The sequence below is a fragment of the Leucopleurus acutus genome (genome assembly GCF_964270905.1).
Source record: "Leucopleurus acutus genome assembly, chromosome: 2".
NCBI classification, from domain to species: Eukaryota; Metazoa; Chordata; class Mammalia; order Artiodactyla; family Delphinidae; genus Leucopleurus; species Leucopleurus acutus.
In genome coordinates, this window is record NC_139143.1 from 171663071 (window position 1) to 171680446 (window position 17376).

Here is a 17376-nt window from a genome sequence, read left to right on the forward strand (position 1 = left end):
CACCAGAATCACAGCTAGCTGCTGGACAATCATTGACAGGAGGACACTGGAACTCACCAAAAAAGATACTCCACATCCAGAGACAAAGCAGAAGCTGCAATGAGATGGTACAAGGGGTGCAATCACAGTAAAAGCAAATCCCATAACTGCTGGGTGGGTGACTCACAAACTGGAGAACACTTATACCACAGAAGTCCACCCATTAGAGTGAAGGTTCTGAGCCCCACGTCAGGTTCCCAACCTGGGGGTCTGGCAACGGGAGGAAGAATCCCTAGAGAATCAGACTTTGAAGGCTAGTGGGATTTGATTGCAGGACTTCGACAGGACTGGGGGAAACAGAGACTCCACTCTTGGAGGGCACACACAAAGTAGTGTACGCATCAGGACCCAGGGGAAGGAGCAGTGACTCCAGGGGAGACTGAACCAGACCTACTTGCTAGTGTTGGAGGGTCTCCTGCAGAGGTGGGCAGTGGCTGTGTCTCACCGTGGGGACAAGGACACTGGCAGCAGAAGTTCTGGGAAGTACTCCTTGGCATTAGCCCTCGCAGAGTCCGCCATTAGGCCCAGCAAAGAGCCCAGGTAGGCTCCAGTGTTGGGTCGCCTCAGGCCAAACAACCAACAGGGAGGGAACCCAGCCCCACCCATCAGCAGACAACCAGATTAAAGTTTTACTTTAACTCTGCCCACCAGTGCAACAGCCAGCTCTACCCAACACCAGTCCCTCCCATCAGGAAACTTGCACAAGCCTCTTAGATAGCCTCATCCACCAGAGGGAAGAAAGCAGAAGCAAGAAATACAATCCTGCAGCCTGTGGAACAAAAACCACATTCACAGAAAGATAAACAAGATCAAAAGGCAGAGGGCTATGTACAAGATGAAGGAACAAGATAAAACCTCAGAAAAACAACTAAATGAAGTGGAGATAGGCAACCTTCCAGAAAAAGAATTCAGAATAATGATAGTGAAGATGATCCAGGACCTCGGAAAAAGAATGGAGGCAAAGATCAAGAAAATGCCAGAAATGTTTAACAAAGACCTAGAAGAATTAAAGAACAAACAAACAGAGATGAAAAATGCAATAACTGAAATGAAAACTACATTAGAAGGAATCAATAGTAGAATAACTGAGGCAGAAGAACGGATAAGTGACCTGGAAGACAGAATGGTGGAATTCACTGCCGTGGAACAGAATAAAGAAAAAAGAATGAAAAGAAATGAAGACAGCCTAAGAGACCTCTGGGACAACATTAAGCACAACAACATTCACATTATAGGGGTCCCAGAAGGAGAAGAGAGAGAGAAAGGACCCGAGAAAATATCTGAAGAGATTTTAGTCGAAAACTTCCCTAACATGGGAAAGGAAATAGCCACCCAAGTCCAGGAAGCACAGAGAGTCCCAGGCAGGATAAACCCAAAGAGAAACATGCCGAGACACATAGTAATCAAACTGGCAAAAAGTAAAGACAGAAAAAATTATTGAAAGCAACAAGGGAAAAACAACAAATAACACACAAGGGAACTCCCATAAGGTTAACAGCTGATTTCACAGCAGAAACTTTGCAAGCGAGAAGGGAGTGGCATGATATACTTAAAGTGATGAAAGGGAAGAACCTACAACCAAGATTACTCTACCTGGCAAGGATCTCATTCAGACTCGATGGAGAAATCAAAAGCTTTACAGACAAGCAAAAGCTAAGAGAATTCAGCACCACCAAACCAGCTCTACAACAAATGCTAAAGGAACTTCTCTAAGTGGGAAACACAAGAGAAGAAAAGGACCTACAGAAACAAACCCAAAACAATTAAGAAAATGGTTATAGGGACATACATATTGATAATTACCTTAAATGTGAATGGATTAAAGGCTCCAACCAAAAGACACAGGCTTGCTGAATGGATACAAAAACAAGACCCATCTATATGCTGTCTACAAGAGACCCACTTCAGACCTAGGGACACATACAGACTGAAAGTGAAGGAATGGAAAAAGATATTCCATGCAAATGGAAATCAAAAGAAAGCTGGAGTAGCAATACTCATATCAGATAAAATAGACTTTAAAATAAAGAATGTTACAAGAGACAAGGAAGGACACTACATAATGATCAAGGAATCAATCCAGGAAGAAGATAAAACAATTATAAATATATATGCACCCAACATAGGAGCACCACAATACATAAGGCAACTGCTAAAAGCTATAAAAGAGGAAATCGACAGTAACACAATAATAGTGGGGGATTTTAACACCTCACTTACACCAATGGACAGATCATCCAAAATGGAAATAAATAAGGAAACAGAAGCTTTAAAAGACACAATCGACCAGATAGATTTAATTGATTTTTATAGGACATTCCATCCAAACACAGCAGATTACACTTTCTTCTCAAGTTTGCATGGAACATTCTCCAGGAGAGATCACATCTTGGGTCACAAATCAAGCCACAGTAAATTTAAGAAAATTGAAATCATATCAAGCATCTTTTTGGATCACAACACTATGGGATTAGAAATGAATTACAGGGAAAAAAAGTAAAAAACACAAACACAAGGAGGCTAAATAATATGTTACTAATAACCAAGAGATCACTGAAGAAACCAAAGAGGAAATCAAAAGATACCTAGAGACAAATGACAATGAAAACACAATGATCCAAAAACTATAGGCTGCAGCAAAAGCAGTTCTAAGAGGGAAGTTTATAGCTATACAAGCCTACCTCAAGAAATAAGAAAAATTTCAAATAAACAATCTAACCTTACACCTAAAGGAATTAGAGTAAAAAGAACAAACAAAGCCCAAAGTTAGCAGAAGGAAAGAAATCATAAAGATCAGAGCAGAAATAAATGAAATAGAAACAAAGAAAACAATAGCAAAAATCAATAAAACTAAAAGTTGGTTCTTTGAGAAGATACACAAAATTGATAAACCATTAGCCAGACTCATCAAGAAAAAGAGGGAGAGGACTCAAATCAATAAAATTAGAAATGAAAAAGGAGAAATTACGACACCGCAGAAATACAAAGCATCCTAAGAGACTACTACAAGCAACCCTATGCCAATAAAATGGGCAACCTGGAAGAAATGGACAAATTCTTAGAAAGGTATAACGTTCCAAGACTGAACCAGGAAGAAATAGAAAATATGAACAGACCAATCACAAGTAATTTAATTGAAACTTTGATTAAAAATCTTCCAACAAAAAAAAGTCCAGGACCAGATAGCTTCACAGGTGAATTTTTTTTTTTTTTTGTGGTACGCGGGCCTCCCACTGCTGTGGCCCCTCCCATTGTGGAGCACAGGCTCTGGACCCGCAGGTTCAGCGGCCATGGCTCACGGGCCCAGCTGCTCCGCGGCATGTGGGATCTTACCGGACCGGGGCACGAACCCGTGTCCCCTGCATCAGCAGGTGGACTCTCAACCACTGTGCCACCAGGGAAGCCCTCACAGGTGAATTTTATCAAACATTTAGAGAAGAGATAACACTCATCCTTCTCAAACTCTTCCAAAAAATTGCAGAGGAAGGAACACTCTCGAACTCATTCTATGAGGCCATTATCACCCTGATACAAAAACCATGCAAAGATACTACAAAAAAAGAAAATTACAGACCAATATCACTGATGGATATAGATACAAAAATCCTCAACAAAATACTAGCAAACAGAATCCAACAACACATTAAAAGGATCATACACCATGATCAGGTGGGATTTATCCCAGTGATGCAAGGATTCTTCAATATACGCAAATCGATCAAGGTGATAAACCTTATTAACAGACTGAAGAATAAAAACCATATGATCGTCTCAAGAGATGCAGAAAAAGCTTTTGACAAAATTCAACACCCATTTATGATAAAAACTCTCCAGAAAGTGGGCATAGGGGGAACCTACTTCAACATAATAAAGGCCATATACGACAAACCCACAGCCAACATCATTCTCAACTGTGAAAAACTGAAAGCATTTCCTCTAAGATCAGGGACAAGACAAGGACGTCCACTCTTGCCACTATTATTCAACATAGTTTTGGAAGTCCTAGCCATGGCAATCAGAGAAGAAAAAGAAATAAAAGGAATCCAAATTGGAAAAGAAGAAATAAAACTGTCACTGTTTGCAGTTGACACTATACATAGAGAATCCTAAAGATGCCACCAGAAAACTACTAGAGCTAATCAATGAATTTGGTAAAGTTGCAGGATACAAAATTAATGCACAGAAATCTCCTGCATTCCTATACACTAATGATGAAAAATCTGAAAGAGAAATTAAGGAACCACTCCCATTTACCATTGCAACAATAAGAATAAAATACCTAGGAATAAACCTACCTAGGGAGACAAAAGACCTGTATGCAGAAAACTACAAGACACTGCTGAAAGAAATTAAAAATGATACCAACAGATGGAGAGGTATACCATGTTCTTGGATTGGAAGAATCAATATTGTGAAAATGACTATACTACCCAAAGCAATCTACAGATTCATTGCAATCCCTATCAAAATACCAATGGCATTTTTAACGGAACTAGAACCAAAAATCTTAAAATTTGTATGGAAACACAAAAGGCCCCAAATAGTCAAAGCAGTCTTGAGGGAAAAAAACGGAGCTGGAGGAATCACACTCCCTGACTTCAGACTATAGTACAAAGCTACAGTAATCAAGACAATATGGTACTGGCACAAAAACAAAAACATAGATCAATGGAACAAGATAGAAAGCCCAGAGATAAACCCACACACCTATGGTCAACTAATCTATGACAAAGGAGGCAAGGATATACAATGGAGAAAAGACAGTCTCTTCAATAAGTGGTGCTGGGAAAACTGGACAGCTACATGTAAAAGAATGAAATTAGAACACTCCCTAACACCAAACACAAAAATAAACTCAAAATGGATTAGAGATCTAAATGTAAGACCGGACCCTATAAAACTCTTAGAGGAAAACACAGGAAGAACACTCTTTGACATAAATCACAGCAAGATCTTTCTTGATCCACCTCCTAGAGTAATGGAAATAAAAACAAAAATAAACAAATGAGACCTAATGAAACTTCTAAGCTTTTGCACAGCAAAGGAAACCATAAACAAGACAAAAAGACAACCCTCAGAATGGGAGAAAGTAATTGCAAACAAATCAATGGACAAAGGATTAATCTCCAAAATATATCAACAGCTCATGCAGCTCAATATTAAAAAAACAAACAACGCAGTCCAAAAATGGGCAGAAGACCTAAATGAACATTTCTCCAAAGAAGACATACAGATGGCCAAGAAGCACATGAAAAGCTGCTCAACATCACTAATTATTAGAGAAATGCAAATCAAAACTACAATGAGGTATCACCTCACACCAGTTAGAATGGGCATCATCAGAAGAGCTATAAACAACAAGTGCTGGAGAGGGTGTGGAGAAAGTGAACCCTCTTGAACTGTTGGTGGGAATGTAAATTGATATAGCCACTATGGAGAACAGTATGGAGGTTCCTTAAAAAACTAAAAATAGAATTACCATATGATCCAGCAATCCCACTACTGGGCATATACCCAGAGAAAACCATAATTCAAAAAGATACATACACCCCAATGTTCATTGCAGCACTATTTACAATAGCCAGGTCATGGAAGCAACCCAGATGCCCATTGACAGACGAATGGATAAAGAAGATGTGGTGCAGTATATACAATGGAATATTACTCAGCCATAAAAAGGAACAAAATAGGGTCATTTGTAGAAACGTGTATGGATGTAGAGACTGTCATTCAGAGTGAAGTAAGTCAGAAAGAGAAAAATAAATATCGTATATTAACGCATGTATGTGGAACCTAGAAAAATGAACCTGTTTGCAGGGCAGAAATTGAGACACAGATGTAGACAACAAACATATGGACACCAAGGATGTAAAGCGGCGGTGGGGTGGGGGGGTTGGTGTGATGAATTGGGTGATTGGGATTGACATGTATACACTGATGTGTATAAAATGGATGACTAATAAGGACCTGCTGTATAAAAAAATAAATAAAATAAAATTTAAAAAAAAGAATTGGATAAAGTGTCAAAGGGAGAATTGTTTTAGAATTCAATGTCAGGACTTCAATTTCCTTTGAATAGACCCCTTATTGAGTTAAAAGAAATCAGAATAATGCCAGAGGATTATTGCAAGAGCAGGTCATTTTCCTCTGGGAGTGAGAAGAAGAGCTATCTAAAATAATTTAAAAGTCCAAAACGTCCGAGCAGCAAAACAGCAGGAAATAAAGTGAGGGATTGAGTAAACTAATATTAATAATTTTAAAAGTATTAAAAATTATAATAGATTCTAGGTATGAAGATCAAGATTAAATTTCCATAAAAAGCAATAAAATTCCTTTGCAAAACTTAATAAATCAAATTACAAAATGACCCAAAAAAATGGCTACAATAGTCAATTTTATGTTAACACACACACACAAAAGTTGGAAAAAAGTGGGGGGAGGATGGGGTAGGAAGAAGTGAGGTGAGGGGAGAGAAATTCAGACTTCCAAAGGACCTGTACTTACAGTGGGTCCAGCATGTTCAAGGTGGGGTTGCCTGCCATGGAGTCAACAAACTCTGCCTGAGTTACTGTGTGTGAAAGAGCTTAGTCAGTAAAATTCTATACGTATGTAATATTTTTGGTACATGTGGCTGTCTGAAGCAGCATGCCCTCGTGAAAAGAAAATGGGTGTGGGCATATATATATGTATATACACAATGGAATAGTACTCAGCCACAAAAAAGAATGAAATAATGCCATCTGCAGCCACATGGATAGACCTAGAGATTGTCAGACTGAGTGAAGTAAGTCAGAGAAAGATAAATATCATATGATACCGTTTATATGTGGAATCTAAAAAAATGCCACAAATGAACCTATTTACAAAACAGAAGTAGGGTCACAGATGTAGAAAACAAACTTATGGTTACCAAGTGGGGGAAGGGGGGTGGGAGGGATAAATTGGGAGATTGGGTTTGATATATACACACTACTATATATAAAATAGATAACTAATGAGAACCTACTGTATAGCACAGGGAACTCTACTCAGTACTCTGTAATGACCTATATGGGACTAGAATCTAAAAAAGAGTGGATATATGTATATGGATAACTGATTCACTTTGCTGCACAGCAGAAACTAACACCACAGTGTAAATCAACTATATTCCAATAAAAATTAGTTTTAAAAAAAGAGAATGGGTTTCCTTCTTTCATTCCCCAATGTTTAATGATTGCCCATCATAGGTAGCACTCTGCCATGTGCTGTGGGGACAGAAAAAGATAAAGTCTCTGCCTTCACACTCCAGCAAGTGGCAGATGTGTTAAAAATGCAATAGTATGTTATGTCTGCTATTCAGTGGTGCTAGAGCTGGGTCATCCTGGCTTGTGAGGGTCTACTGTGAGCATCTCTTCCCAACTCTGTGTTCAGAGATGTCATGTTGGTAGCTTGACTGAGTATTTACACCACAGAAATTAGCAAATGCTACAAACCTTTTGAATCTCAGCTCCGTCACTGGCTGTGCAATCCTGGGTGAATCGCTTCACCTCCCCAGCCTCGGTTTCCTTATTTGTAAAATGGATATAGTAAATGTTGGTTCTTTTCTCTCTCCTAGGGAGAGGATGATTTGACACTTGGAATGCAAATCGGTTGTTCTTGGATGACAGGAAGCCCATTTCTCCTCAGATTAACTGCTGTTACCCCTACCGTATCTCCTCAACTGGCACTGATGTTGCCCAAGGTTGGGCATTGTCCAGGGAGGGCAGTAACTTATAGTGTCCTGGCTTATTATGTACCCTGTGGGCACTAGGGAGAGGGAGGGGGAGACTAGAAACGGAGGAGATGATCATTGCTCTCTGCAGTTCATTGTTTCATTGTTTATAGCAATACTTGATCTCACGGCCTGCAACATTATGGATGTTTCACAACAAATTCTAATTACAGCAGCAGCCAAAAATTGTTCAGGAAGGCAAGATGGGGAATGCGGAAGAACCCTGGCCTTGGAGTTAGATCTAGATTTGTCTCCCACTTCTGTCATCACTAGTTGTTTGGCCTTAGGTAACTGAATGCCTATCTCTGAGCCTCATTTTCTCCAATTGTAAAAATGGGGGTGATGACAACTACTGCAGAGATGTGTTAGAAGGTGAGGGGGAGGCAATGGAGACAAAACCATTTTGTAACCTGTCAAGGACCATTACATGGGCCATCGAATGTGAGCAGTTAATTGCGGCAATATTGCCGGTTACCTAATATCTATTCTCTCCCTACTCCAAAACAGAACCCCTATTTTAAAAAAATAAATGTATTTATTTTTGGCTGCATTGGGTCTTCGGTGCCGTGCATGCTTTCTCTAGTTGTGGCGAGCAGGGGCTACTCTTCGTTGCAGTGTGGTGGCTCTAGGCCCGCGGGCTTCAGTAGTTGTGGCACGTGGGCTCAGTGGTGTGACGCGCGGGCTTTGGAGCGCAGGCTCAGTAGTGGTGGAGCACGGGCTTAGTTGCTCTGCTGCATGTGGGATCTTCCCGGACCAGGGCTCAAACCCGTGTCCCCTGCATTGGCAGACAGATTCTTTTTTTTTTTTTTTTTTTGCGGTACGCGGGCCTCTCACTGTTGTGGCCTCTCCCATTGCGGAGCACAGGCTCCTGACGCGCAGGCTCAGCGGCCATGGCTCACGGGCCCAGCCGCTCCGTGGCATGTGGGATCTTCCCGGACTGGGGCACGAACCTGTGTCCCCTGCATCGGCAGGCGGACTCTCAACCACTGCGCCACCAGAGAAGCCCGGCAGACAGATTCTTAACCACTGTACCACCAAGGAAGTCCCAGAACCCCTATTTTATTGGCAGTAACAATGCATCCAGCTTAAAGACTATACTTCCTTACAGCCTCGGGGAGCCAGCCTTGTGACTAAGTTCCAGCTAATGAGATGTAAGCAAAAGGTTTTTATGGAGTATACTTGCTTTACAATGTTGTGTTAGTTTCTGCTGTATAGCAAAGTGAGTCAGTTATACATATACATATATCCACTGTTTTTTAGATTTCCTTCCCATTTAGGTCACTACAGAGTATTGAGTAGAGTTCCCTGTGCAGTATACACAGTATTCTATACAGTAGGTTCTCATTAGTTATCTATGTTATATATAGTACTGTGTATATGTCAGTTTCAGTCTCCCAGTTCATCCCACCCCTCCTTCCCCCCTTGGTAACCATAAGTTTGTTTTCTACATCTGTGACTCTATTTCTGCTTTGCAAATAAGTTCATCTGTACCATTTTTCTAGATTCCACATATAAGTAATATTATACGATACTTGTCTTTCTCTTTCTGACTTACTTTAGAGATGTAAGTGAAAGAGCTGATAGGACTTCCGGAAATGTTACTTCAAGGGAGTTGACTCAGCTCAGTAAGCCTCTTCTGCCTGTGCCTCCTTTCTCTTCTCACCTGGAATTTGGTACTCCAACGGCTGTCTTTGGCCTTGAAGTGACCTTGAAAATGGAAGTTCTTTGCCGTGATGGTAGAAGAGAATGATACAAGGAGCCTGGGCCCGTGATACTGGTGGCGTACCATCCCTGCCCTCTATTGCCTACTTCTGGGCCACTTCTATTTGAGAGAGAAATAAAATTCTCTCTTGTTTAAGTCTCTGCTGTTTTGGATTTCCTGTTACATGCAGCTAACCTATATGAATATTTCTGGATGGAGCTGTAGGAGACTAGAGGGGAGAGGAACCACCTCTGGGAGCACTTGCCCTGGGCTCAAATGGTTTACACGTTTATGAGGTTTCAGCGTTTCCACTTCTCAGCAGCATTTGACTCTGTTAACCAGTCCTTTCTTCTTAAAACTCTTATCACCTGGCTTCTGTGACCTCACATCTCCTGGTGTTTGTGGGGTCTCTTTTTTTGTTTGTTTTTTGTTTAGTTTAAATGCATTTCGATTTTTAGACAACCTACATGACATGTTTTGTGGTTTTCTTCCTCAAAAACAATGTCTCTACTCCAAATAAAACAATGTCAAAATAAATGAAGAGTTCAAGGTGACATCAGTCCCATTTGTCTAAGTCCGGCGTTGTGTGGATGAAAGGCAGCAGCCAGCCAGTTATGACGATAGGTGATAGATCCAAAGTAACAGGCAAATCTGTTCACATTTTTCCATCCCTAAGGCTTCCTTAAAGAAAATCGTACATGGGGTCACACCATCCTCACGGTAGTCCAGCAGAGCAGCCGTGCCATCTGGACTTATGTTTTCACCAGTAAAGAACTGATCGTTTTTGAAATTAGCAAGGATGTGTTTGATTTGTTCTGCAGCCCCTGTCATAAAGGTTTTACTCTTTCTGATCTCTGTTCTTCAAGTTTCCCTTTGATTGACTTCATATAATTTTGATGTACTTTTTTTAAAAAAATAAATTTATTTATTTATTTTTGGCTGCATTGGGTCTTCGTTGCTGTGCGTGGGCTTTCTCTAGTTGAGGCGAGCGGGGGCTACTCTTCGTTGTGGTGCGTGGGCTTCTCATTGCGGTGGCTTCTCTTGTTGTGGAGCACAGGCTCTAGGTGCGTGGGCTTCAGTAGTTGTGGCTCGTGGGCTCTAGAGTGCAGGCTCAGTAGTTGTGGCGCACGGGCTTAGTTGCTCAGTGGCATGTGGGATCTTCCCGGTCCAGTGCTCGAACCCCTGTCCCTAGCATCGGCAGGCGGATTCTTAACCACTGACCCACCAGGGAAGTCCCTGATGTACTTTTTGTAGGCTTCTCTTGTGAAGCTGGTTTCCTGCAAGTGACGGTTCATAACAATACCCACACCAGTGATTACTGTGCTTTCGGTACCTATGCCCTCCCGGCCTTCAGCGGAGGCATTTCCACCAATGAGCAAGTCATCAGTGTTACCCTCTGTCCTACTATCTTCCCCTCCACCTGCAGATACAGCCCCCCACCCCACCCCCGTGACCTCCCGGATCTTGTAGATATCAGAGATCGTCTCATCATGGTTGATGAGGTCCCGGTAGATGATCATGATGGGAAGGAGATGGCGGCGCTAGCTTAGTAGGAGCCCAGAGCTCAGGGCAGCAGCGCACGGCAGGGAGTGGAGAGCGGTTGGAAAAGTGTGGCGTCTCTTTGGGTTATCAAGTGACAAACCTTGACTTCTACCGGTTTCAACAACACCATCAAAAGAACATATTGTCTCAGTAACTCCAGAATAGTCCAGGAGTAGATGTTTGGACCCAGTTGAATAGAGGGGTTCAAACCATAGTATGAGTACTGGAATGACATTCAAAATATTTAACAACTGGCCTTGCTTTGTCATTGACCCTCAGAACAGTAAGAGGGAGTGTCCTGGAAGTCCCCTGCTGGTTCTGACATTAATTCTTCAGTTACCGGATCATGGGGAAGTTCAGGGATTGCAGAAGGGTGGCTATGAGGAAGTGGCAAAGTCACTCCTATTCCCAGGGGGGTCTGGGCAGCATTTACTTACCAACAGAAATATTTCAACAATAATCAGCCATTCCAGTGCATACCAGGTGAACAGCAGCCCTGTGTTAGGATCCGGTTACTCTTTTTTTTCCCTCTCTCAGCCGTACTATTCCATATGGACTTGGTTCTCAGACAGTCTCTCTCCCCTGGTTGTGAGATGGCTGCCAGTGGCTCCCAGGGCTGCGTGCTTCCTCCTTCACATTCAGCAAAGAGGGGTGAGGCCCTTTCCCCCAGCAGCCCTAGCGTAAATCCCGAGATTTGCTCTGATGGGGCTGGCTGAGATCATATGCCTGATTGATCAATGTGGCTGGCGGGGGAGGGGGTGGGATGGGAGACTGGCTTAGGCTATGTCACCTACCCCACCATTGGAGCCCCAGCTTAGAGTTAGCTTCTTTGGAGTATATAGGCTTAGAATTGAGCTGCTTTCCCCAAAGCAAAATTGGGGTACTGTTGTCAAAAGAAGAGGGGTCATGTATTGATTTCCTGCTGTATGTAACAAGTTACCACAAACGCAGTGGCTTCACACAACACAATTTATTCTCTTATAGTTCTGGAGGTCAGAAGTCTGAAATGGGTCTCATGGGGCTAAAACCAAGGTGTTGGCAGGTTGTGTTCCTAGGGGAGAATCCCTCCCCTTCCTTTTTCTAGCTCCTTGGCTTATGGCCACATCACTCCAGCTCCTGGTTCTGTTGTTAAGTTTCTTTCTCTGGCTCTGACCCTCTTTCCTCCCTTATATAAGGAGCCTTGTGATTTCATTGGGTCCACCTGGATAATCCAGGGTAATCTCCCTATTCAAAAATCCTTAATTTAAGCATATCTGTGCAGCTCCTTTCACCATGTAGGGTAACATATTCACAGAGTCCAGGAATTCGAACATGGACATCTTTGGGCCAGGGAAATGGGGTAAGGGGGAGACCTTATTCTGCCTACCATGGAGTGCATGTGCTGGAAGGCAAAGGCAGTAAGTATCTATTCTCTCTGCTTTGTCCACCATCTGTCTGGCTACTCTTTTGTATCTTTTGCAGATTCAGCCTTCTTTACCTGACTTTACTTATGTATTTTTCTTGGCTTTTCTTTTCTTCTTTCTTTCTTTCTTTTTTTTTTGGCTACGCAAGCAGCATGTAGGTTCCTAGTTCCCTGACCAGGGATTGAACCTGCACCCCTGCAGTGGAAGCATGAAGTATTAACCACTGGACCTCCAGGAAAGTCCCATGGCTTTTCTTTCTTTCTTTTTCTCTCTCTCTTTCTTTCTTTCTCTCTCTTTCTTTCTTTCTTTCTTTCTTTCTTTCTTTCTTTCTTTCTTTCTTTCTTTCTTTTTCTTTCTTTCTTTCTTTCTTTCTTTCTTTCTTTCTTTCTTTCTTTCTTTCTTTCTTTCTTTCTTTCTTTCTTTCTTTCTTCCTTCCTTCCTTCCTTCCTTCCTTCCTTCCTTCCTTCCTTCCTTTCTTTCTTTCTTTCATTTTATTGAAGTATAGTTGGTTTGCAATGTTGTGTTAATTTCTGCTGTACAGAAAAGTGATTCAGTTACACAAATACATATTCTTTTTCATATTCTTTTCCATTATGGTTTATTATAGGATATCAAATATAGTTCCCTGTGCTATACAGTAGGACCTCATTGTTTATCCATCCTATATACACTAGCTTGCATTTGCTAATCCCAAACTCCCAATCCTTCCCTCCCCCACCCCTCTCTGCTTTACTTGACTTTAAATATTGTTTCTCAAGTTTCAGCTCTAGACTTCTTCTATCCTCACTCTATATTCTCTCCCCAGGCAAGCCCACTGAGTCCAAGGCATAATTACTAACTATGGTTACCTATCCACATCTCTAGCCCAAACACCTCTGAGTCCAGACCAATTTATCTAAATGCCCACTTGACATCTCCACTTGGCTATCTTGATGGCCCTCCAAATTCAAGATGTCTCAAAGCTTCTCTCCAAACCAGGCCCCAAGTCAGTAAATGGCCCCACCATCCCTCCAGTTATGGCAGCCAGAAACCTGGACAATCATCCTTAATGTCCATCCTCTCCCTCCTCTCAATCCAATCTTTGACTGAGTCTTTTCTTTTTTCTATTTATTTGATGGAATTTTATTTGTAGCAACAACAATCATTAAAACCAAGCAACAAACAAAACAAAAATACCCTCCACTGAATGGGAATGGTACCTATTAGTTGTCAAAACCCTTTCAGTGGAGTTTGACTGAGTTTTTCCATTTTACCTTCTTGATCTTAAATTCATCGATTTCTCTCAGTCTTCTCATCTTCCACTCCAAGCCGCCACCTCTGTCTAAACTGTTAACTCTTCTTGCCTGGACTTCTGCATTGGCCACCTAAACCAGTCTCTTGGGTCCATTATGACCTATCTCCAGTTTGTTCTCCATACCATTGCCAGGGTTATTTTTCCAAAATGCAAATCTGATCATTTAACTCACCCACTCAGAACACTTCACTGGCTTTCCATTGGTCTTAGGAGAGAGACCAAAACCCTTCCCATGGTAGCTAAGGCTTTGTGGGGTCTGCTCCCTGTCTATTTCTCTAGTCCTGCCTCCCTTCAAGAATCTATTGGTCTTTTACTTCTTTTTGTTCCTCAAACTTGCCATGTTATTTCTCATCATTTAACCAGGGCATACTCTGTGCAGTCTGCCAGACCTCTAACTCATCTTTTATATTTCCCACGGACCCTATTCAACCTCCTGGACTAGATCGAATTCTCCCATTATAAACTGTCAGTGAATTCCATTATAGACTCTGCATTTCACCTAGGTAGTGCTAACACAATTCCAATTTTCCGTTTACTTGTCTATTCATTTGATTAATACTTGTTGTCCCCAACACAACCACTATTAGTCTGTAAGCTCCAGGGGAGCAAGGGCTTTGTCTGTATCTGTTCGCCATTAAATCCCTGCACCTTGTTCTGTAGGCACCTTACGTCTCTTAAAACCACAGACGCACATGCTCATTTTTGAATCAGAATACTGAGGTTTGTTCCGAGGTCATACAACCAGCAGGGAGATAAATTCCAAATCTGACTCCAAAACCTGCCCTTTCTTGCTTTCACTCTGCTGTCCTCTGAGATGGGGGAAGTGTTGGGATTGTGCCATTTCTGGGTGTGCAGTTCTAGAAACCTCAACTGCTTCCTTTGGAAGCCTTTGGAAATGAATCTGAAAAGGCTGACAGTTTGCCTGAACTTATAGGGGTGGGGGGGGGAAGTTTTCTTTTTCCTTTTCTTCCTTTTACATCTGTCTTTCCTTCTTACCTCCCTCTCTCTGTTTTCCTCCTTCCTTTCCTTTCTTCCTTCCTCTTTTCCAAAAAATGCACAAAGTTCCTGCTCATTGCCAGACTCTGTTCTGGGAGATGGTGACATAAAGATGAATCAAAGAGCTCTGTCCTCAAAGAGCTCAAAATCTAGTCTGTTAGAAGTCTAGGTCAAGTAAACAAATTCCAAGCCAGTATCATTTCCTCCTCTGTAAAATGGGCATCATCCTTACTACACCAGAGTTATTGGATGCAAGTAACTGAAACTGACTTAGGAATGAAATTTATTGGAAGGGCATTGGATGGGTCCCAGAGCTGAAAGAAAAGCAGGAGAACCAGACCCAGGAAACAGGAGGGTGGGCAGCTCATGGAGCCAAGTCCATGCTCTAGGAACTAGCTTGTGAGGACGATGCCACCGGCACTGTCCCCACTGTGACTGTTCCAGCTCTTCCCTTGTCTTTGAGACTGTCCCCCAAGATTCAAAGACCCAGGTGGGAGCATCCCATGAAGCAAGCATGGGTCAGTCACCTAGCCAGACTCCAGCTGCCTAGATGTCGGGAGAGGAGATAATTGCTCCCTTCCACTGCAGAATGGGGGTTGGCACTCAGAGCCCCTGACACTGCTGCTCTCATTTCCCTGTGGTTCTTGGGTGACACCAGGGCTAAATGATCTCTTGAGAGGTCACCTATTCATCGAGTCCCTGCACAATGATCTGCTGCTAAGTAGTAGGACTGGGACTTGAATTTGGGTCTAGCTGGCAGAGTAGCAGTTAGAGTTCTTGGCTACAAGCAACAGACACCACCTCTGCCAATTTTCAGCAAAAGAGAATTTATTGGAGGGATGTGGGCGAGGCTCAAAGAATTTATGGGGAGCTGTAGAAGCAAGTCTGGGGACAGACAGGAAGCAAAGGAGAGATGGAGGGTCTAGGATCATGTTGGAGACATATTTACACTTGAGTGCTGCCACCACCAGCATGATGAATGACCTCCAGCAAGATCTCCTATTTTGGCTGTACTGCCTCCAAATTCAAATTCTCAGGACATAAGGTGTTTGATGGGGTTAGTTTCCATCATGGCCCTGTCCTCCAGGGTGAGGATAGGAAAATGGCTTTTTTAGTGGGATGGGTCATTTGGAGTTACCTTTCCATCAAGGTCACAGAGGAAATTAATACAGTGTTAGGGGGTGTTTATCAGTTATCTATCGCCGAAATAATAGTACATAGCAAACAATCACATGCTTCCAAAGCATGTAACAATCAGCTCATACATCTGGTGGTCAGTTAGGCAGCTCTGCTGATTTTGGTTGGACTTGCTCACACGTCTGGAGATTGGCTGGTTATTGGCTGATCTAGTCTAACCTTGGCTGGGAGGACTAGGCCCTCTGGTTCTGCTCCTCCAGTGGGTTACTTCTGGCATGTTCTCCTGGGTAATGGCAGAGGCAGAAGAGGGGGCAAACCCTATCACACAAGTGCTTTTTAAGGCCCAGCTTGCATCATATCTGCTGATACCCTATTGTCCAAAGCAAGTCACATGACCAAGGCCAGCATCAGAGTGAGAGAGCACTGTGAAATATCATGGCAAATGGTGTGGATACAGTTGACCCTCCCTCCATATCTGCAGGTTCCACATCCACCGATTCAACCGACCATGGATCAAACATAATCGAAAAAAACAATTCCAGGAGGTTCCAAAAAGAAAAACTAGTTACATAGCATGTACATTGTATTTACAATTATTTAAATAGCATTTACAGTGTATTAGATATTATAAGTAATCTAGAGATGATTTAAAGTATACCAGAGGATGTGCATAGGTTACATGCAAATACTTTGCAGATTTTGGTATTTGAGTTGCAGGGGTGGGGTGGTGGTTGTCCTAGAACCAAATCCCCAGCAGATAACAAGGGAAGACTGTACAGGGAAAGGTGAAGAATTGGTACCATGTTTGCAGTCCATGGGGAAATGTCTAGAAGGAGTCAATGTCTGTGACAGATGTCAAAGTCCAAGTTCTTTCCATGTTCCACACCACCTGGGGCAGCAACCAAAGGAGTTTTCTCCAAGACAGGCCTCTGTTCTTATTCAGTTGTATCACTTTGAATGTCAGGTTCATGAGAACAGGGACTTTTGTCTGTTTTACTCACCATGTAACCCCACTGTCTAGAACAGTGCTGGATACATAACAGGTGCTTAACAAATAGTGATTGAGTGAAAATTCCCTTGTGATTTACCTTATGCATCTAACCAAGATTTTTCACTTTTGTGGGGAGGTTGTATGCTATGGAGGAAAGGACTTAAATTTGGACACAAATCAACCTGGGCTCGAATCTGAGCTTCATCCTTTGCTACCAGTGACCTTGGGCAAATTATCCAGTCTTCCTGAGTCTCATTTTCCTGTAGTGGAAAACTTTTGGGTGACCTCTCAGTGCAACCTCCCCATTTTCTGGTAATTGTCCCTCCCATCTCCACATATTTCCTGTGATGGGGCTTCTGTATTACATGACCCTGTCCCCATCCCCCAACCCTGTCTCAACTGATTGGACCAGGGGTATGGATCTGAACCATAATGGGCCAATCAGAGTCTCTTCTCCAGAAATTTGGAATTCCAGTCTTAGTCTGATTGGCCTCTTAAATGGAGGAGATAGGAAATCAG

General features: G+C 42.4%; 1 protein-coding gene across 1 annotated transcript; it reads right to left on the reverse strand.

Moving 5' to 3' along the window:
- Window positions 1–10321: 10321 nt before the first annotated feature.
- LOC309975892 (translationally-controlled tumor protein-like) lies at window positions 10322–11014 on the reverse strand (the record flags this gene model as incomplete). The annotated part of the gene is made up of 2 exons (XM_082861233.1): window positions 10322–10375; window positions 10712–11014. 2 exons carry the CDS (start codon window positions 11012–11014, stop codon window positions 10322–10324), a joined length of 357 nt encoding a protein of 118 aa, XP_082717359.1.
- Window positions 11015–17376: the final 6362 nt, after the last annotated feature.